Source organism: Juglans regia, chromosome 6 (genome assembly GCF_001411555.2).
Source record: "Juglans regia cultivar Chandler chromosome 6, Walnut 2.0, whole genome shotgun sequence".
NCBI lineage: Eukaryota > Viridiplantae > Streptophyta > Magnoliopsida > Fagales > Juglandaceae > Juglans > Juglans regia.
This window is the reverse complement of record NC_049906.1, coordinates 36530766-36552342: the sequence shown is the minus strand read 5'-3', so window position 1 is coordinate 36552342 and position 21577 is coordinate 36530766. Positions and strand designations below refer to the sequence as shown.

General features: G+C 35.4%; 2 protein-coding genes across 10 annotated transcripts; one reads left to right on the top strand and one right to left on the bottom strand.

Annotated features, from left to right (window-relative positions):
• Positions 1 to 1287: 1287 nt before the first annotated feature.
• LOC109012886 (putative pentatricopeptide repeat-containing protein At5g08490) lies at positions 1288 to 7936 on the top strand. Of its 9 annotated transcripts, none has more exons than XM_035690990.1 (8): positions 1288 to 1581; positions 1693 to 1801; positions 1883 to 1960; positions 2056 to 2129; positions 2216 to 2285; positions 3312 to 6292; positions 6778 to 6957; positions 7369 to 7936. In XM_035690990.1, exon 6 carries the CDS (start codon positions 3592 to 3594, stop codon positions 6211 to 6213), a length of 2622 nt encoding a protein of 873 aa, XP_035546883.1. In that variant the 5' UTR covers positions 1288 to 1581; positions 1693 to 1801; positions 1883 to 1960; positions 2056 to 2129; positions 2216 to 2285; positions 3312 to 3591; the 3' UTR covers positions 6214 to 6292; positions 6778 to 6957; positions 7369 to 7936. The 9 variants fall into 9 exon arrangements, with proteins under 9 accessions (XP_035546883.1, XP_035546882.1, XP_035546881.1 ...); XM_035690989.1 differs by having other exon boundaries at positions 6487 to 6957; XM_035690988.1 differs by having other exon boundaries at positions 6435 to 6957.
• A 2439-nt stretch (positions 7937 to 10375) lies between these two features.
• On the bottom strand, positions 10376 to 13094 carry LOC109012885 (BTB/POZ domain-containing protein At2g24240-like). The gene is made up of 2 exons (XM_035690609.1): positions 12821 to 13094; positions 10376 to 12697 (listed from the first exon to the last, which is right to left on the bottom strand). The coding sequence occupies exon 2, from the start codon at positions 12499 to 12501 to the stop codon at positions 11176 to 11178; it is 1326 nt and encodes a 441-aa protein (XP_035546502.1). The 5' UTR covers positions 12502 to 12697; positions 12821 to 13094; the 3' UTR covers positions 10376 to 11175.
• Between the last annotated feature and the right edge of the window lie 8483 nt (positions 13095 to 21577).

Below are 21577 nucleotides of genomic sequence, written 5' to 3'. Positions count from 1 at the left end.
TTAATCACATTAATTTCTCAATCAATATCACGAACATCCAAACTTGTTCCTAAAATCTCATAAAGAAGTATATTTTGTAGCTGAATCAAACCTTTTGATTTTGAAGTCTCATATTTTTCAAGAAATAACTTTCTTTCAAATTGATGATAAATCTTGTTATAGATATCTTTTAAAATAATTGTCTTACTAATTCCATCAATTCCAAATATCCCCACCATGCATATAACATCATTCCTTTCAATATTTAAATGTCGATAAATGTCTTATACGTGAGACTCTATTTCAATGGGATACTTGGCATCAATTAGAGATGTATGGTTTACTATTCTTGAGTCCAGCCATTGGATAATGTCTTGAATAAATTCTGACTATTTCCTATCAATACAAAAGAAAAGAAAAATGTAAAAGACTTCTCAAAGTATAATCATATATGAATTATATGATTTAGTTAAAAAAAAAAAACAAAGAGAGAAGATTTGTATTTAGGGGTGAAAAATCGTGTTTTCGGGTCGTATTCGTGTTGTGTCAAGTTATGAGCATTCGACTATATAGGTCAACCTGAATCCGACCTATTAAGTTAAACGTGTTAAATTTTCAAACCCTAATCCAACCTGTTTAGATAACGGGTCGGGTCGTGTTACCCATTTTAACTCGTTTAGTAATTAATTAAAAATAGAAATAAATTAACACGACATAACTCATTTAAACATTTTATAATTGATTGAACTAACACACATAATTCATTTTGACCTTATTAACATAATTTCATATAAAAATGAAAATCTATATGTATAAGTAGCCACAATATATTAAAAAAATAAGACTACCTACTAACAATAAATATCAATATTATTCAAATTTTAACATATAATAAAACTAATATTATAAACCCTACAATAACAAATATGAGCATAGGTCTAAAATTATAATTATAATAATAAAAACGTAAGCATATTGAGAAATACCAACATTATAATTCAACAATAATAAAATTAAAATTTTGAAATAAAATTTAAATGGACCAAAACAAGTTGATTTTGGGTTGAACATGTTAATCAGTTATTCATCCGTTTATAAATCGTATCTTAACGGGTCAATCCGTTTTGATCCGAATCTGTTAATATCAAATTCAAACCTGTTAATTTTGTGTCATGTTTGTGTTAAATTTACAAGTCGTGTTACATATTGCTATATAAAACCCGGCCCGATTCTAAGCCCAGACCCATGCCCAGGTTTTAAAACACGCCCGCCCTGAAAAAAAAAAAAAGGAACGGAGGAGCTAAACGCACCGTTTAGTCCCTTCCACCTCTTCCCGACGTTTTCCTCTCCCCTATGCCGACGCCCACTTCTCTCCCATTTCAGTGACTCTCATGCCGTACTTCATTCTCTCCGTGCGTTCCACTATCCACAACTGCTCTCCCTCTCTCTTCGTACCCCACTCCCTCCATAGGTTCTCTCTTTGCTCTCATCCTTCCGTCTCTTTCTCGTCCCCTCCCACTGCGGTTTTTGGGTCTGCCGTCTCCTGCTCCTCGGGTTCGTGTCGCCTACAAGCTTCCTCGCTGGACTTTTGATGGAACGACGGTAAGCATCTCAATCTCTCTTTTCTCCCCTCCCGCACTCCAGCATCTCAGTTTCTCTCTAAATTTTCAGATTTTTCTCTCCTTCTCTCACACTCTCGTTCTCTGTTTTCAGTCGGTTCCATTGTTTTTTTTTATTGCGTGTGCCTAGCGAGTCCCAAGGCTTTTCTCGCTCATTTCCATTCGGTTTCAGCCTCCGTGCACCGCCGCGCGCTGCTACACTAGTAAGCATCTCTCTGTCTTCCTCTCTCTCTTGATGTTTACCCCTTGGCCCAAGATTTACGTGTTCTTAATGATATACTCAGTACGGTGAGGCATTCTGTGTGTGGGTTTTATTGCCGGAGTCTCCATCTCTGTTCTGCACTACTGCTGTTATCACGCCGGTAAGCCTCTTCATCTCGATCTGTACCTCTCTCTGACATTTTTTTTTCTCCGCTACATGCTATCTCGCTAACCTCTCGGGTTCTCCCTCTCACAGTAGCACTTTCCTTTTTAGATTTAAGCCGTGACTAACTTAGGCCACCGGAGTCGACATACATCCCCGCCGCCAAGGTATGTACCTCGTTTGATAGCATTCTTTCCGTCGTGTATCACCCACTGTTCAAATTCGGTTTTAACATCACTGTTTTGTATCACAGGTCATTGAAATAAGTCTTAGACAGCCTCACCTCGTTATCAAATTCATTGTATCACCGTAACGAAATTTGGGTAAGGAAATCCGAGCTTTAGTTTTGTGTTTATACCGTTGTTGCGTACCTTGTACATTGATAATTGTTGGAAGATGGTGCTGCCACTAATTACATGATTGAACTGATAATTAATGTGTGTGGCTGTATGGGTTAATGCATGGTTGTTTTGGGGTTTGACGTGCAGCTGGTTGGGCTGTTTGGGTTAATGCGCTGTTGTTTTAGGGTTTGATGTGTTGCTGGTTGGGCTGTTTGGTTGTTTGATATATCAATTTGTGGGCTATTTGTTTGTTCGATATATTGATTTGTGGGCTGTGATTGCTTGAGATGTCGGTTTGTAGGTTGTTTGGTTGTAGGATTATGTCGGGAGTAAGTTGGTTGACTTGAAAGGATGGTTGTTTGCTTGACAGGTGTATGTGTGGAGAATGGTTAAGGAAAATTGAGGAGGCTGGGCTAAACTATTGGTGTGTTGAGTGTTGGAAATTGTGTTGTGCGATTTTACGAAACGTGACACTATGATGAAGTATCTGCATATGAATACTTCTAAAATTGTCGCTCTGATATTTTGATATTATGTATTGTTTTGCATTTTTGTAACTATTATGTTTTGTTCTGCATTATTTAAATGGCTTATATTTACACACTGGTATATGTTTAGTGCTTACCAAGTTGTTGATAACTCACATAATTATCTCCACTATATTCTCAGACGATTTTGATGGTTCAGTTGGGAATCAAGAATATGAAGCATGTGTGGGATTAATTTAGTATATTGGATTGAGTACCAAAAGGTACTATGATTATTGGATGGTCTTAACTAGTAGATTTATCTTGTTCTATTGATTGGGTATTTTGAGAGATCGACATTAGCATTGAGACTTTGTAGAGTTGATTTATTTTGTTGGATTATTTCATTGACTTCCATATAGAGGAACATATAAGTTTTGTTGGAACAAATGGATTTATGAATTAAAGAGCTTTTAGAGTTTATGTCTGTATTGTTGGGATATGATTTTAAGTGATAAGAAGTAACTCTCCGACCCTCCAGGTACAGGGCGTTACACTTAAAATGGGCTTGAAGGAGTTAATGGACAGACCTAATTTGGTAGAAGTGCTTACCTTGAATTGGGACTGTGGCTTAAGGAGCCTTGCAGAGTTTCTGACTCATCAGCAAAGTATTAGGTTGACAGCAAGAGATTTCAGTTGATCTGAAAAAATAGTATTTTTTTCATCTTGTGGGATCTCACTCATTAAATTCACCATAGCTTGAAAAAGTTGTTTTGTTTCCCAAGTCAGATTACAAAGCTGCAGGAGAGCCTCTAGTGGATATGCTTCCTGTGGGTTTGAAAATACGGAGTGCCGCAACAAGGACCTATTGTGTGGGCACTAGACATTATGAAGATTTTTCCCTTTTCCTTGAAAATATACAATGTTTATCAGGCTTTAGATCTAATCACCAAGTCTTGTCAGCTGTTCTTAAATCCTGCGCTACTTTCTCAGCCATCAAATTTGGGAAAACTCTTCATGGTTACATTGTGAAGCAGGGCCATCTTACCTGTCACACTGTATCTAAAGCTCTGCTTAACATGTATGCAAAATGTGGCGTGCTTGATGATTGCCAGAGGCTGTTTAGTCAGATTGGCAACTCTGATCCCGTCACTTGGAACATCATCCTGTCTGGATTTTCTGGGTCCCGAATGTATGATGTGGAGGTGATGAGATTGTATGATGTTATGCACAAAGGTGGTGAAGCTAAACCTAGCTCTATCACTATTGCTACCATTCTTCCAGTGTGTGCACGGTTATTAGAAATCAATATGGGGAAGTGTGTGCACTCTTATGTGATTAAATCTGGACTGGACACAGATACCCTTGTTGGGAATGCGCTGATATCAATGTATGCAAAATGTGGGCTAGTTTGTAATGACGCCTCGGCTGTGTTTAATAGCATGAATGATAAAGATGTTGTTTCGTGGAATGCAATTATTGCAGGATTTGCTGAGAATAAGTTAACGGGCAATGCATTCAAATGGTTCCAATGGATGTTGGAAGGACCAGTGGAACCAAATTATGCAACCATTGCAAATATTCTACCTGTTTGTGCTTCTTTAGATGAGAATGCTCCCTACCATTTAGGAAGAGAAATACACTGTTATGTGCAACGGCGAACAGAATTAATTTCAGATGTTTCTGTCCGCAATGCTTTGGTGAGCTTCTACTTAAGAGGTGGATGGATGAAAGAAGCAGTATCCTTGTTCCAGGGCATGACATCAAGAGATTTGGTTTCATGGAATGCCATAATTGCAGGTTATGCATCAAATGGTGAGTGGTTGAAAGCTTTGGACTTGTTTCGTGAATTACTCTCTGTAGAGATGATTCAGCCTGATTCTATAACTTTTGTGAGCATTCTTCCTGCTTGTGCTATCTTGCAGAATTTGCTGGTAGGGAAAGAGATTCATGGGTATATTCTTCGACATCCATACCTGCGCGATGATACAGCCGTAGGTAATGCCCTCATTAGTTTCTATGCAAAATGCTGTCACATAGAAGCTGCATTTCAGACGTTTTTGATGATATTTGAAAGAGATTTGATATCGTGGAACTCTATACTCAATGCGTTTGTGGATGGTGGATATGACAACAAGTTTCTGGGCCTATTAAACTGCATGCTCAATGGAGGAATTAGACCCGACTCCATTACTATCTTGACTATACTTCATTTTTGTGCTAATGTTATGAGAGTAGAGAAGGTTAAAGAAACTCATAGCTATTCAATGAAGACTGGTTTGTTGCAAGGTGATATTGAACCTACTGTTGGAAATGCGTTGCTTGATGCATATGCCAAATGTGGAAACATTGAGTATGCATTCAAGATTTTTCAGAGTTTTTCAGGGAAAAGGAATTTGGTCACCTACAATGCAATGATCTCAGGTTACGTGAATTGTAGATCACATGATGATGCATATAAGATTTTTGACCGGATGTCTGAAACAGATCTCACTACCTGGAATCTAATGGTTCGAGTTTATGCAGAGAACGATTGTCCTGGTGAAGCTCTCAATTTGCTTCAGGAGTTACAAGCTCGAGGAATGAAGCCTGATACAGTGACACTTATGAGCTTCCTTCCTGTATGCGCTCAAATGGCCTCTGTCCACCAGCTGAACCAGTGTCATGGATATGCACTTAGAGCTGGTTTTGAGGATGCTCGCTTGAAGGGAGCTTTGTTGGATGTATATGCAAAATGTGGCGCTATAAAGTCTGCTTATAAGCTTTTTCATTCAAGCACCCACAAGGACTTGGTTATGTTCACAGCTATGGTCAGTGGGTATGCCATGCATGGTATGGGAGAGGAAGCACTTAGTGTTTTCTCTTATATGCTTGAGCTGGGTGTGAAGCCAGATCATGTCATCATCACTGCTGTGTTATCTGCTTGCAGTCATTCTGGTCTTGTAAGTGAAGGGTTGAAGGTGTTTTATTCAATAGAGAAGGTCCATGGATTCAAGCCAACCATGGAACAGTATGCCTCTGTGGTGGATCTCCTTGCTCGTGGTGGTAGGGTGAACGATGCGTATTCTTTTGTGGTTAGGATGCCCATTGAAGCTAATGCAAATGTGTGGGGGACACTTCTAGGTGCCTGTAGGACACATCATGAGGTAGAATTGGGCCGTCTTGTGGCTGATCGACTTTTTGAAATTGAAGCTAACAACATTGGGAACTATGTGGTTATGTCAAACCTATATGCAGCAGATGCTAGATGGGATGGGGTCATAGAGATAAGAAAGCTTATGAGGACTAGAGATCTGAAAAAGCCAGCAGGATGCAGCTGGATTGAAGTGGAGAGGAGGAAAAATGTTTTTGTAGCTGGGGATTCTACTCATTCTCAAAGGTGCCTTATATACAGCACTCTGAGTACATTGGATCAACAGATCAAGGAGCCGGTTCATTTTTAATTTAATCAATGAGTTTACTTGTGTCTCCAAATTGAATGCATATAGCTTTTGGAGGCAGGCCAGTTGCTTTGGTTTACAGGTACACCATCATACTTGAGTTATTTTTTGTTGTGAAAAGAGGGCTAGCTCCATGTGTAGCCTATGAATAGTTGCCCTTTCCGAAAATTTTATAAGAATTTACCAAACAGACAAGGTTGGATCTGTAATGACTGGAGATATAGCTGGCAGATGGGTGGTTTCTGCACTTTCAGATAAGGTGTGATAAACTTGCAGGGTGGAGGCCTCATTACGTCACCTGCCGACATGCGGATAAGTTGACTTATCCACACCAGACTGCTATATTATGTCCGAACATTTGGTAATCTTCCACTGAAGAATTGAGCTTTCTTGGGTTAATTGGTAAAGACGTATTGATTATAGTTGGTTTAGGCAAGGGCAACTTGCCTACTTACATCATCTTGCTGTGCAATGGGAAGTAACTCTCACACCCATGAAAATTTTGCATATTTCATAGCTTTTATTATGGGATTGTCTTTAAAAGAGCAAACCATTTTGATGTTACAGCTGATCGTGCCGTCGAACTTAACCAACGAACACCAATAAGATGAACGGAGATGATGAAGCCCTGACTAGGCATGGTGCCAAATCCTTATTTGCCTGGTACGAGGCACGTCCATGGCCAAATGCCACCTGCTTTGGCTAGCAAATTCTTACCTGCTAACAGGCAACTATTATCGTTAGTTGGTATTATGCTTCATTTCATGCTTACTCGTAGGCAAAGAGCTTTATCAAGTTTTTCTTAGAGAATCGTGGGGCTGTTGAGACATGATCACAAGCCTGATAAATGAAAAGTAAAATCCTGATCTTGTAAAAAAATAAAACAGATTAACAGGTTACTTACTAGATCTAGTAAGTACATTAGATCTAAGAGAATGATTTTGTTGTGTCACAGTTTTTATTTCCAAATATAGCAATTTGTTCATCAGGTTACATTTCGATTGCCATATCATCCGTTTTTCTCTTGCTTTCTTTTAAATTAACCATCAGTGAGATAGAGATAAATGCATCAATTTCTAGTCAATTGATGGTGTGTCAAGAAATTTTTTTTTTTTTTTTCTCCTTCCGTTTCTATTCTAAGGTTGAAATTTGAAACAGAAATTCGGTGGGCATGAAACATCCATGCACACTAGGCGGTTCAGAGACTGAAAGAAAGTAGGCTGTGCATACCGTTCAAGGACTCAACTTGTTCCTTTCTCCATTACCAAGAACAGAAGGCGTATGTTTTTCACATTCATTCACTCTCGCAAACACGAACAGAGCTTCAAATGGAGGGATGGCCTTTGTGAGGTGGAATTTCCTTCAGAATGGCTTGCAGGGTTCTGGACTCTGTTCCTTTCAATGGTATACGCTGCAATCCTCTCTCTCTGTTGCGCTCCCTAACATACCATTTTCTCGTTTTGCTTCTTTTTTTGGTTTTCTTTTTTTGTTTATCATTAGTTTTGGTTTGGATATTAGTGCCACCATCAAAAGTGAAGTGGGAATAAAAAAATTTTAGCCAATCATCCCCTCTCTCTCTCTCTCGCTCTCTCACGGTTGTATGATAAGTTCTTCTTCAATCTTCTTCCAGTGTCTGGTAAAGTTTCGTTATTGATTCTGGGTAAGCTTTGAGCTTAATAAACTTTGCCATGTTTTATGGCCAAAATGGGGACTTGGTTTTCTTCAATTGGTGCATTTTGGGATTCTTGAGGAGTCAGTTGTATTGAGAGTTCAGCAGAGTAGATTGGGTTTCAAACATGGCATGAACTAGAACTTGTTTGATAAATTCATATCGAGTGCTTGCTTTGTTTACATCGAACTAGTTAGATTATGGAAACCGGTTTGGAAAAGTAATTAATTTTGTGCAATCCTAAGCGAGGAGTTGAGGGGAAATAGAAACGAGTTGAATGGATAATCGGCTTCCTTAATTCTGTTCCATTTCAGCCAAATAGAACCAACTTTCCCTCAATTTTAAACAGTGGCATGTTGTACCGTACGTCTTCTGTAGCATTAAGCAGCTTCTCCTTCCAACTTCAACTGCACCTCTTGATGACATGGTAACATTTGCCTCACACTATGCACTTGTAATGCAACCATCAAAATATTCATCGAAAATTCTTAACATGTTGCATACTGCCTTAGCCAGCATCAACCATGTCGTAGGTTGACTTGCCTACAATGGACATTGAAGAAACTTTCAAAACATTATAAATTTCCAACAACTTCCTAGTATTAGACATTGTTAAGAGTTCAGGATTCTCATCCTATTGTGGAGTTGTTTTCATTTTAGCAAAATATCATGTCAGCCAAGAGAATATAAAAATGCTCATGACTTGCAAGTGTTCGGGTAAAGTTCCAGGAAAGTAGGATAATAGATTTGGTGATAGCCAAAATACCAACCATTGTTTAATTCTCATGGTCTTCATTATACCATTATACCAACCATGGGGCCACTTCTAAGAATTTCTGGTGAAACAACTAAGAAATTTGAGAAACGGCCTAATGTACTACTGGAAAATTTCCGCGAAGGAGTTAAGAGACTTGATACCTATAACTTTGTTACAGTGGTCCCTATGTGAACTAGACTTCCTTGGCTCTTGTTTTCTAGACTGGATTGAGATCCTGCATCTTGATATCCGTGTCCACATCCTCCACCAAGCTAAATTTGAATGTTGAGTTAATCTATAAATAGTAATATTTTATAGATCTTATTTAGATTGAGATATATGTTTAAATAAATGAATTATGAAATAGATTGAGATGAGTTTAATTTTTTTTATAAAAAGATAAAAAAATAGTAAATTCCATTAATATTTAAGATGAATTGACATCACTCCAACAACCAAACATAAATCTATTTAAGAAGATTAGGGAAAGGTTGGATTGGTAAGTGCTTCACACATACACGTGCAGGCACATGAAGACGTGCACACATGCACGCATGCACATGGACATGGATGCATAGTCTCCCAACTGATGCCTAATAAGTTTCTGAAGTAACGCATAAAAAAAAATTAAAGAATAAAACTTAAAGTTGCTGATTTCATTCATTTTCTTTCCAATCATCGACAGTATATGAACGAAGTTATTTGAAATTGACATTTGTCGAATACAATAAGACCTGATACAAATATGATTTCATCTCATTTAATTTCAACTAATAATTTTATTATTATTTACAAACCATCTCAATTCATCTTATTTCACTATTCAAATGGGTCCAAATGTCATGTTTACTATGAGGAGGAAAATAATGTCTAGTTTGAGCAACTTGCTCCTAAAGAATCTCAGCCAGTTGCATTTATCAGGACACTGATGCCTGGTTATGCTCGATGTACTGTTTGCCTTATTGGGTCCATGGCTCTTTTGGTGTTTTTTTTTTTTTTTAAACCTGTAATATTGTTTATTTTGCTTTTGCATCAAATTAGAAGTGCTGTTTCATTTATCTTTATCTTATTTGTTCCTCCTTATGTGGAATACATGAGTTTCTTATTGATAGAGAGAAATAATTAAAGGAAGCTTCCTAGAAGTTCACATAAGGAGGAAAACCCCCGTTTTTTTAAGATGAAAGAACGTGGTTCCTTACATGAAAGTGATCCCCCTTGGATGACCAAAACCTCTTTTTTATTATCAACACTGCATTTAAATTCATTACTAATCCCTACTCAGATTGACCAGACGAGTCAGAACCCAGTTGGTGAATCTCTCTTCACAGGGCATCTTCCCATAAAATATTTTATGTTTTGTCAAAGCTCTTTTTTGTTTGTATTTTTTGCTGGTTTACTGACATTGATTTCTTTATTTATTTGTTCTGTTTTTGCTTGTGACTGGCATTTGGGGTATGGTGGTTATGGTTCATGATTAATATTTCTGGATAGGACCTATATAGTCATGCTCCCTAAGCTGGTTTTGAATACAGGGGCATCTGAGAGAGGGTTGAGGTGAGTTAGTATATAGTCCCTCATGTAGGAGGGCAAAATGTATTTAATTAGTAGTGAGATAAGATGGTTTGGATTGAGCAACTCATCTCACTACTATTCACAAATTTTATTACTATTCACAAACCATCTCAATTCATTTCATCTCATCTCTGAATCCAAACGAGCCATAAGCAAATCAATGCGGTTCTAAGTTCATGGATATCGAATACAAAGCATGGGACTGGATTGGGGCTTTAGTGGGTGTGATCATGAACAGATTTGGTACACCAGAAACCAATAAAGGAAACGAACTCAGTGGTTAAGCTCCTGAAACTAAAGAGTTCTCTAAAGCTACACCTAACAACTTTATGCAGAGTGATTCGATTCGTTGATCCATCAGCCAGTTTAGCTGTTCCAACTGCTCTCCTGCAAAAAGCCCTCTCTCTCTCTCTCTCTCTCTCTCTCTCGTGTATGTGTGCCTATGTGCGTGTGCGTTCTTCCTGCAAATCTGGAATATGTTCTGAAAGCATTGGGATGCATGAAAACAAGAGGAAGGGAATTAAACTTTATGAAAGCAGAGGTCAAAAGCAGAAAGAAAAAGAGAGAGGGTCTGTCAAAAAAGAGAAAAATGAAAGATGGTCAGTTGGATGATGAGATATGCAAAGACAGACTCATAATTTAGAAATAGATTCATCTTCCTCAAAGAAACCTAAAACTTCTTCACTTTTATCATTCCAACAATGGGAACTCCCCATTTACAGTCACAATTCAGATATCCCTCTACATGTATATGAGGTTATAATCAGTTATTAAAGTAACAAACTTCCATCTCTCTAACAATTAGCAAAACCCTATACGAGCTCAGAGCTCTCATACTACCTCTTAAGTTTCCTAACACCTATAGCCTTTAACTGCAAACTCCATCTTCTAAAAACTACAAAAACAAAATAGAAAACCATGTATGTCAAAAAGGAAAAAACCAAAAAAAGCAGACCATTTTGCAGAATCATATGATCGGTGGAGGTGGAGTCTCCCATATATCAAACACATTTTCTTCACTATGCAGTGCGAAAAGCCGGTCACCACCTATGGAAAAATCACATATTGAACCTCCATAGCTTCTTCGTAGCCTGGATGTTAAAACCCAGTCAGGACCACAAAACACAGATATGCAATCGTTCATGGATGAGAAGAGTTGGCCCTCGTGCAATGCCAACTTAGGATAACATGGTTCCTCAGGCATCTTCCCCTTCATCAACCGGCTTCTCGAGCTCCACCGGACGCTCCCAGCAGTGCTTCTCAAGTCCATGAAACCCAAATCGTCATACTCATTCACCACACAGATAGAGCTATTCTCCTCCATTGCTATTGCGTCTCTAACTCGCTTCTCATCCACAGTCATTGGAGCTCCAATATCAGACCACGACCAAACCATCTTCTTCTCCCTAAAATCCAACAAACTAATGTAACAATTGTCCTTCCTAGGAAATAAGGATGCAACCAACAAACAGTTGCTCCCATGTAACCATTGAAGCTTGTCAGCATCTCCCAGCGACCAGCCAAGAGGCTCATAGAAAAAGTCAATCTGCTTTCCAGTTACTTGGTCCCAAACTCCAATCCCATACTCATTGCTCCTACCTTTACAACTTGAAAATATCTTGTAATCCGAGCTGAAACTCAAAGCCCCAGCAGTAAAGCTCTTAACTTGATTCTCATGATTGACTTGAAATTTGTACCTTAGCTCTCCTGTTGATGAACTAAACAGACCCATCCCACCATCTCCACGGCCTAATCGCTCACACACGCTGATCAAAATGCTATGTGAATCAATCCAACCAACATCGTTTACTCTTTGGTAATCAAGAGTGATTGGTGCATGCTCATCTAGCATCCAATCATAGACGTGAACCATGCTTCCATGAGCAACGCAACAACCACCATCCGGGCCGGCTCGAATTGCTGTTCCATCGCCTGGTGCTCGCCCAGCTATAGACCGCGAGGGCCGCAATCGATTTCCATCAAATGGACCCCATTTCGCGGAGCGAACGTGGTCTAGAAGGCCGTAGAACAGGGCCTCCCTGTAGATGAGCTTTTCTGGAACATTCACCGGAATGTAGAGCTCTCCGGTTCGGAGGAGATCGAGGAGGATGGCAAAGCAATCCGGGTTTCGATCAATGAAGTATTCTTCGGAATTATTGGCTTGTAGAGTCCAATTCTCGTCGAACATTGCTCCAAATATTGAATTCCGGCCGGCGTTGGCGAGGGTTGTCGCAGTTGTCTCGAAAATCCTGCCTCCAACATTGAATCTCACCTTGTCCTTCTGAATTCCCATGATTGGATTGGCTCAAATTTTAGAAACCCAGGTGGGGCTTTTGAAGTGGGAGACAAAGAAAACGGGCAGGACTTGTTGTATAAGACGGGTTCAAGTAAAAAAAGCAAGAACTTGTAAAGCAAGAGGGGATATTTGTAGGGAGGGAAATGGCTATATTTCCTAGGAAGTGGGAGACAACTATGGGATTGTTTAGATCCTATTTGGGAAAAAAAAAAAAAAAAACTAATATTAGAAACAGACTAATCTTCAAGGATCAAACCAGAAGAAAGAATGAAAGAGAGAGGTGAAAATGATAAACGAGAAGCTAAAAATTACATACTATTGATCAGGGAGCTTAAAGAAAGATAAGTTTTCTGGCTGAAAACAGAGCAAAACAATATGTAGAAACAGGGGAACTTTTGAAAAGATGGTGAAGACTTTGATCAAATTATGTGAAGCAGAGATCTGGGTATTGAAGACAGGTGGTTTTCAGTGATGGGTTTTTAAGCTGTCGTATTTGATGAGAGTGCATTGAAGAATTGGAGCGGATGGATTTCAAAAAATAAAAACATGACTCATTCTCCTCCTTTATCTCTCTCCCTCTCTCTCCTCACTCTTCCTTCTCCATGTTAATCTTCTCCCTCTTTTTCCACGTCCGTCCTAGAGTCTTCCTTTGGTCTGTACATGGTTGAACTTTTCTTAAATTAAATACCATGGTGGGCTCCACTTCCCCCTTGCATCCTCCTTGGATCAGCACCATTTGATCACTCTCATTTTCACATCAAACGGTGGAGACCAAATTGATGAACATCATATGGAGACAATGACATGTCCTTTTATTTATTTCTGGTTGAGTATTTAAGGCCTAAGAGACTTCCCACGAAGTCAGCTCTCTTACAGGTTAGTTAAATACTCTCAACTCATTATTACAATTTTTTTAAATTCCAACACAAAATATAATAAACAATTCAATTTTTTTAAATCTCAAAATAATAATAATATTAAAAAATAATATTCTAACAATATTTTATCATCTCAACTCAACTCATTTCAACATCTAAACACAACTTAAATCAAGAGTGGGTTGTCTTGGGGGTTGTTGTTGTTTTAATACATAGTTTTTCTATTTTTTCGGGTTCATGCAATTTGAGAGAATGGCAAAATTTCCCTTGCTCTTTCAAATCATATGAAATCATAGCAAGGGTCCACCATCCATGTCCATCCCCATATGATAATTCATTTTCTATTTGAATTGACAGTATGGTTTTTGTTTTCATTTATGTATTACCTCAAGACCTTGACTAGAAGTAAACCAATGCAACAAAATGTGATAGGGAGAGATAGGCATTGAATACTATTAATCATCGACTTTCGGATTAATTATAATAATATAGATGTCGAAAAATTTTTCTCATCAATTACTATTTATCATTTCACATTTCACATCTTATGAAAAATACTCTCACACCTTATAAAAAGTTATGAGTGTGGAGTTTGTAAATGAATAGTAGCTACCTTCATCTTATTTAATATATTCAATATCTTTCCATAGTTATTTGGTCTTTTCAATTTCAACTGCACAAATGTTAAAATCTTTCTTTTATTCATTATTTATTTTTCTACTTAAAATAATGTTTTGAATACCAAGTCCACAAGGAGACCATCCCGTTTGTCTTGCTTTCTTTATGTTTTCCCATGGCAACTACCACAATTTCTGATTGCGGGCTGTAAACGGCACCAATGTAGCATTTATTGATTTTAACCTTTTCTTTTTTTCACTTTTTCTTTTAGCAAAAGAAAGAAGAAACGGCAGATATTATATAAAGATAATGATATATGTATAACCCCTTTTGTAATAATTTTATAAAATTAAATTTATAAGTTAATGTGATTTAATGTGATATATTAAATTTTAAGATAATGCTAGAGTTTTCGTTGGGGATTCCCGCTGAAAGCTCTTGCTAGAGCTCTAGCATTATTTTCATGTGTTTTTTTTAAGTTATTTTTTATATAGATTTTTTTTAATACTTTAAAATATTTTTAAAAAATAAAATAAATTTAGAATATTATTAAAAACACTTCCTTAATTAGAAAGTAAAAAAAAAATCATTAAAAAATACTTTCTTAATCACGAAGTAAAATAAAAAATTATTTTTAATTTTACTTCATGATTAAGAAAGTATTTTTTAATAATATTGTGAATTTTTTTTATTTTTTCAAAATATTTAAAATTATTAAAAAAATCTATATAAAAAAACTAAAAAAAAATACATAATAAAACACATGTTAGAGCCCAGCAAAAGTCTCAGCGGAAGCTCTAGCATTATTTGAAATTATAAATCTTTTTTATTATAAAATAGATCTTATAATCATATGAAACCATGTCACTATATGAGTTTACTGTTATAGAATTTTTTTTATGGATGTAACATTTATTATCCATTGTACAACTATATTTCAAATTGAGAATATTTATATAAATTGATATTATTTATATAAGTTATTTTATAAAAAAATATTAATTTAAAACATAATTACATAAAAAAGTTATAAAAAGATATCATTTTCATAGAGACAGCTTGTGCATTTACGTATTCTAAATGTATATTTTGTTTTCACAATTCTTCTAAGCTCATTTCATCTTATTTTATTAAATCATTACAATTTTTTCAAACTTTTATATAAAATAAAATAAGTAATTTAATTTTTTTATACTTAAAACAAAAAATAAAAAATAAAAATACATATTTTAATAATATTTTATTCAACTTTTAATTTTAATCTCAACTCATTTTAAAAACAAAACGTTTTGTGTCTTTTTCAAATGGGTAGTGCTACAGCTCCCGCTGGGGCTGCAGCATGTATTTACTATTTACATGTATTTTTTTTTCAAGTTATTTTTTATATAGATTTTTTTTAATATTTTTAAAATATAAAATAAATTTAGAACATTATTAAAAATATTTTCTTAATCAAAAAGTAAAAATAAAATTATTAAAAAATACTTCCTTAATCACGAAGTAAAATAAAAATTATAAAAAATATTTTTTATTTTACTTCGTGATTAAGAAAATATTGTTTAATAATATTATGAATTTTTTTTATAAAGGATGATGCTAGAGCCACCGCTGGGAGCTCCCGTTGGCTCTAACATAGTGTTTTTTCATTTTTTTTTTTTAAATTATTTTTTATATAGATGTTTTTAATACTTTTTAATATTTAAGAAAAATAAAATAAATTTAAAACATCATTAAAAAATACTTTCTTAATAAAAAAGTAAAAAAAAAATATTAAAAAATAATTTCTTAATCACGAAGTAAAATAAAAAATATTTTAATATTTTACTTCATGATTAAGAAAGTATTTTTCAATAATTTAATAAATTTTTTATTTTTTTAAAATATTAAAAATTATTAAAAAATATATATAAAAAAAAAAAAAACATATAAAAAAATACAGAGCCCCCAGCGGAGGCTCTAGTATTATTCTTTTCAAATTTCTGTCTCGGTTCTCTAGGGCGTACGTACGTACCCCTCAACAATAGATCATGCATGCATGCACCTTAGATATTACTTTAAATTATCCTTTTCAGTTTAATTATTAAGGACTTTGATATATTTGCTATTGTTAGTTGCAATAAAACAAAAGAGGGTCATGTTACTGTATAGAACAAGCAATCCAAATGCATAAAGATCAGGTTGTACTGGTTTTATGATTATGATTGGCAATTACTTAAGCAATCTTCCAAACTCTTTTTTGTTATTTTTTTCAAAACCTAATCATCAATTTCTTGCATTGCTTCAGCTTAATGATGATATTGTTGGAAGTTTTCTTACATTCGAAGAGACTTCGGACATCATTATTTTACCTTTTTTACTGTCCTTGTTCTCGTTAGTTGGCAATGCTCTATCAGCAGACATCAGAGAACTGTTGAGAAAAGAAGCATAAAGAAAAAGAAAATGGTAGAAAAACATATACACCAGATGTAAAATGGTCTGATTAATAAGAAAACTGATCGATGTTTGTAGTGTGCAAGTACCGCACACACCGTTTGGATTGAGAAGTGATCTCAACTCATTTCATTTAATCTCATTTTATCATTATAATTTTTTTAAATTTTTACACAAAATATAATAAACAATTCAAAATTTTCAAATCCTAAAATAATAATAATATTAAAAAATAATATTTTATTCAATTTATCTAAAATCATCTCATCTCATCTCATCTCTTAATCCAAATGGAACCTTAAGTTTTCTCTATATCTAATATTACTCAACTAATAATTATACCTTCATTCTAGGTTTTTCTGTGTTGGGTTGCTTTCAGTTTTCTCTATTATTTGGGTGAAAAAATGAGGAAAAATAATAGTTTTAGGTATGTTGAATTGTTCAAACGTTATTTTATGTATGCACTGGACGGGTCAACGAGCTTGAGGGGTTTTAAGTACGTACAGTTGTGACTTTGAGCAGTCAACACATGCAAAGTTTGAGTTTGGTTGGTCAAGCTTTGAAACAGTCATGGGGTATTAGTATATTGATGGAGTTTGAGCTTGGTTGGCTTTTTGTATAGTTGACATTGCATGCACTTCAACATGGATATTCAAATGTTAAGAGCAACTTGTAAAAATCATATGCATTATGATATGATGAAAGGAGTAGCATCCACTTTACAAAGGAAATAATATCATGTTCTCGTCCATACTCCCTAATCTTTAATTCTGTATTGAAAAGAATTCCGATTTTTCAATAGACATGTACTCCTTACTATCGTGAAGAAGTCCAAGCCGAGATATAATACGCAACGTATTGGATCTCATCTTGATTTAACATGCGTTTTTATTGAAACCCATATAGTTTTTCAATTAGCTTTAGATGGACAAGTAGTTCTATAATGCTTTAAATACAAGTTATGAAGTGTAGCCTAGATTGGTTTTTGATTTGTTTTGGTAGAGAATTTGGTCCACCAATTGAGGAAAAACAACCCCACCAATCTGGTTATGGCTCATGGACTATATGTTCAATCATGATTTTCTTTTAATTTACTCAAAACTGTGCAATATATGTTACCCAAAAAAAAAAAAAAAAGAAGGAAAACATGGCAATAATTTGTACTTGACTTCAGAGTATATAGGTGGGAAAGCAAGCTCATGAAAATGCCAATGTGGTTGTTGGAATTGTTTTGTTATATTCTGTTTTTCCTTAAAAACCCAGAGAACAATGTTCTTTCACTCGATATCATAGCAAGCATGTTACATTCTGTCAGTACAATTTTTATATCTCGTACAAGTTTGAATAATGAGATGATATAAGATGAGATGATTTTAAATAAATAAAATAAAATATTATTAGAATATAAATTTTTAATATTATTATTATTAAATTTAAAAAAATTATAATAATAAAATGATAATATTTTTATATTCAAACGGGACATTCATATCCCTCTTAACTTGTTCCACTTGATGGGCTTAAGAAAACAAGTGCTCTGTCAGAGCAATTATGGGCTCAATAGTCAATGATGGCATTTAAGGGCCCAGCATGACTCAGAAAGATCACTCCTTGTCACATGCTTAGTCAGTGAGCAATTTATTGTACGGCACGTCTCTTGGTTTAGCCCACTTGCACAATGGACAGGATGAGTGACATCTCTTCGTATGTTTTTGTTTTGAAAAAATCTATTCATCATTTTAACTTCTATTATCCTCTCATCATTCTATGATGTGGCATTAAATGATAAGTTCACAAGTAAAATATAATAAATAATCTTTAATCATTTAATGCTACATCATAGAATGATGGAAGGATGATGAAAATTGAGATGATGAGTAGCATTACTCTTTTGTTTTCATAGAAACCTCTCATTTTTTTTTTTTTTTTGTTCTGAACAAAAAGGAAAAAAGACACTTTCAACATAGAATAGATACATTTGTTGTAGTCTATGAAACAAAAATTATAGGAGGAATTATATTAATAAGAGAGAGGAAATATGAGCATATTACATGTATAACCCATTTGATATGATCACGAGCAGTCATATTACATGACAACCCTTTTGGAATTCTTGTGAACATTATTATATATTGTCTATATCATCGGTCCTTGACATAACTCAAATTATTCTTATCTAATTAGTGAGCAACTATAGTTGAGTCTCAATGAACATGCTTGATATTGGACTTTTGTATGATGACTAAATCGTAACATTTCGGATTGTACATAGAAAGATGGTGAATTCGAGTACAAATTGTTTTTGAGAGAGTGAGAGAAGTTTAAATAGCTCAAACTATAACGTTAACTAGTCTTTTTGTCACAGTCCACGAATGGAATGCTTGGGCCGGGTTTAGGCCAAATCTAATAGGGCCTGATTTACTTAATGTTATCATGTTAGGGAGTGGGCCGCAGAGTAGCTAGCCCTTAGTGGGTTTGTTTTCTTTTGTTAAGTTGCTTAGTAGTCGTGGGTCATGTTGGAGCAAGGCTGAGGCCTTTTTATCCAGTGTTTGCATTTTAGCATATAAGGGTATTGTAGCTATTGAAAATGGTTATCTAGAATCTGAATACAATTGTTTTTTATTTTGCTCTCAACCTCTCTTCTATTAGAAGTTAGGTCAACTTTGGATTTGACCATTTTCTTTACATTTTCTCTCATATTTTTTAGTTATCTAAATATTACCCTACAAGTGAGTTATAGTGGTATCTAGAGTCAGGTTTTTCTTGGCAGTTGTTTCATCAATCCATGGAATCGAAGGAAATTATTGCATCTTTGCTTAAAATCAGAGAGACAGTAGAACAATCACAGCAACATTTGAATGTTATTTTGCAGGCTAGACATTTAAAGATGTCAGGAACAATTTTGAAAATGTTTAGAAGAACTTCAATGAAGAGTTGTCAAATCTCGAAAACCAACTCTACACTCTGCAAGAAGATGAAAAATACACGGCGATGATGGAAGAAAAAGAAGTAGTCAACCCCGCTCAGCTTACTCTTTCTCATTTTTGCATAAATTCCATTAGAAACCAGAAACCATTTCCTCCATTCTCAAATCTTCCTTTCAGAAATTATTGTCCCTTGTCTTCCTTTCTTTTGGTTGTCCCTAGCAACCACTACTCACTAATCGTAAGAAGGCAAGGCCTAGCCATCATATGGGAGTTTGATCCCGATGGCATCATGTGGGAGTCGACGATAACGACGCCGTACAAGGACAAGCAGATCATGGATCTATCACAAAGGTCGCCGGCGAAATGGAGTAAGCACTTCATTGTAGCTCTTCCATCACAGTCTATCTTCAACTCAGCTTTTATCTACCAGATTTTCAACCCTAGCCTCACCATCTCTACCTCCAAAAACACCCAACCAAATTCCCAAAAAACCCACATCATCTCCTCCTTCAGTGACCTCAGTGATGTACTCTTCCTTTCTTCCTCTAACCCAACAGAGCCCCCTCGCCTACATACTATCCACCTCCTCCATGATCATTATCGATTTCTCCCAAGGAAACTCTCCCACTTGATTTATGTTAATAGGAATCACTTGGTCGATCCCAGAACTAGTAGCTTTCACTTTCAGGTCCCAGATTTTGTAGGCACAATCGAATCACTACCCCCTGAGGAAAGAATCGAGTTTCTCACGGCCTATATCAAAGGGCCAGATTCTTGGACAGTTTCCATCATCAGCAGATGCTAGGGGTGTAAGTTGAAACTGGAAAACCAGAAAACCGGTTCGGACCGGACCGGGACCGGTTCTTAGAATGTGAAAACCGGCCGGTTCCGGTCCGGTTCCGGTTTTAGGATTTTTCGGACCGGACCGGACCAGTTGATAAAAAAAAATATTTATATTATTGTATATATAAGTTTTATACAAAATATTATATATATATTAATATATATAAGTTTTATATATTATGTATAATTATAATTTTTTATGTGAAAGTTTTATATATAATTATATATAATTATATATGAAATAATTTCTTATTATAATTTATAAATTATTACATAAAATGTTAATACTAAATTACTAAAAGTTTATAATTAATACTAATATTAAATTTAAAGTTTATAACTAATACTAATATATAACTTATAATAAAAGTATAAAGAAATATTTTTTAAATTAGTTTTTTTTTTATAAACAAATTTATAATGACAAATTGTGAAACTTACATTTTAAAAAAAATCGACAAATCGGACCGGATTGGACCGGAAACAGGTAAAACCGGTAAAACCGGAAGTACTGGTTTAGGAGGGTAATCGGTGCATAATCGGTTTTGAAAAATATAAAACCTGTACATACCGGTTCGGTCCTAAATTTTATCTAAAACCAGACCGGACCGGACCGATTACACCCCTAGCAGATGCTACCACAAGAAAAACCACCTGGATGAGGCCCAACGAGTGTTAGACCATATGGTAGAAGGAAAAGGGTTTTCACCCAAACGTAGCAACAATCACCATGCTCATTAATGGGTTATGCAAAAGAGGTAAGAAGCTTTTAGCTCCTTTTTTGCTTGATGTATTGCCGATGAAGGGTATTGTAAGCTATGATGGAGGGAAAATACTCCTTCATTTGCATGTTTTAGGAGATAAGAAATTTGCCCTAAAACTGTTTGATGTGTTGCTAACTAAGGGGGTTTTTGAGCCCTTTGATAGAAGAAAAAGAAAAGAGATTGTGGGGAATCACTGTTTGAACAAAACTTTGAATAATGTTTTTCACCTTTTTTATTTGGATTTTGATCTTAAAGATAATGGTGAAATACATGTTAATTTTGATGATGGTGATAAGAATGCTTCGGGATCTAGTGATGGGAATTCAATAATTTATGGAACTTCAGATGGTTTGCAAGGAGTGTTGTCCATGGCTGGATTACCTAAGCTTCACCAGTTTGGAGAGACAGAGAACTTGAAAATTATTTCCACTGTTGATTTAATAAGATATATGAGAAAAAGAGTTAAGTTGGTGGAAGCAGTGCCATGCGGGGAGGTCCAAATTATCCAGGAGGATCAACCATTAAGGACACCACATGATGCATTTGCAAAATTGACTCCATTTAGTAATCTTCGAAGCCATGTAGTCTCACGTACACAGCCTTTACATGCTTC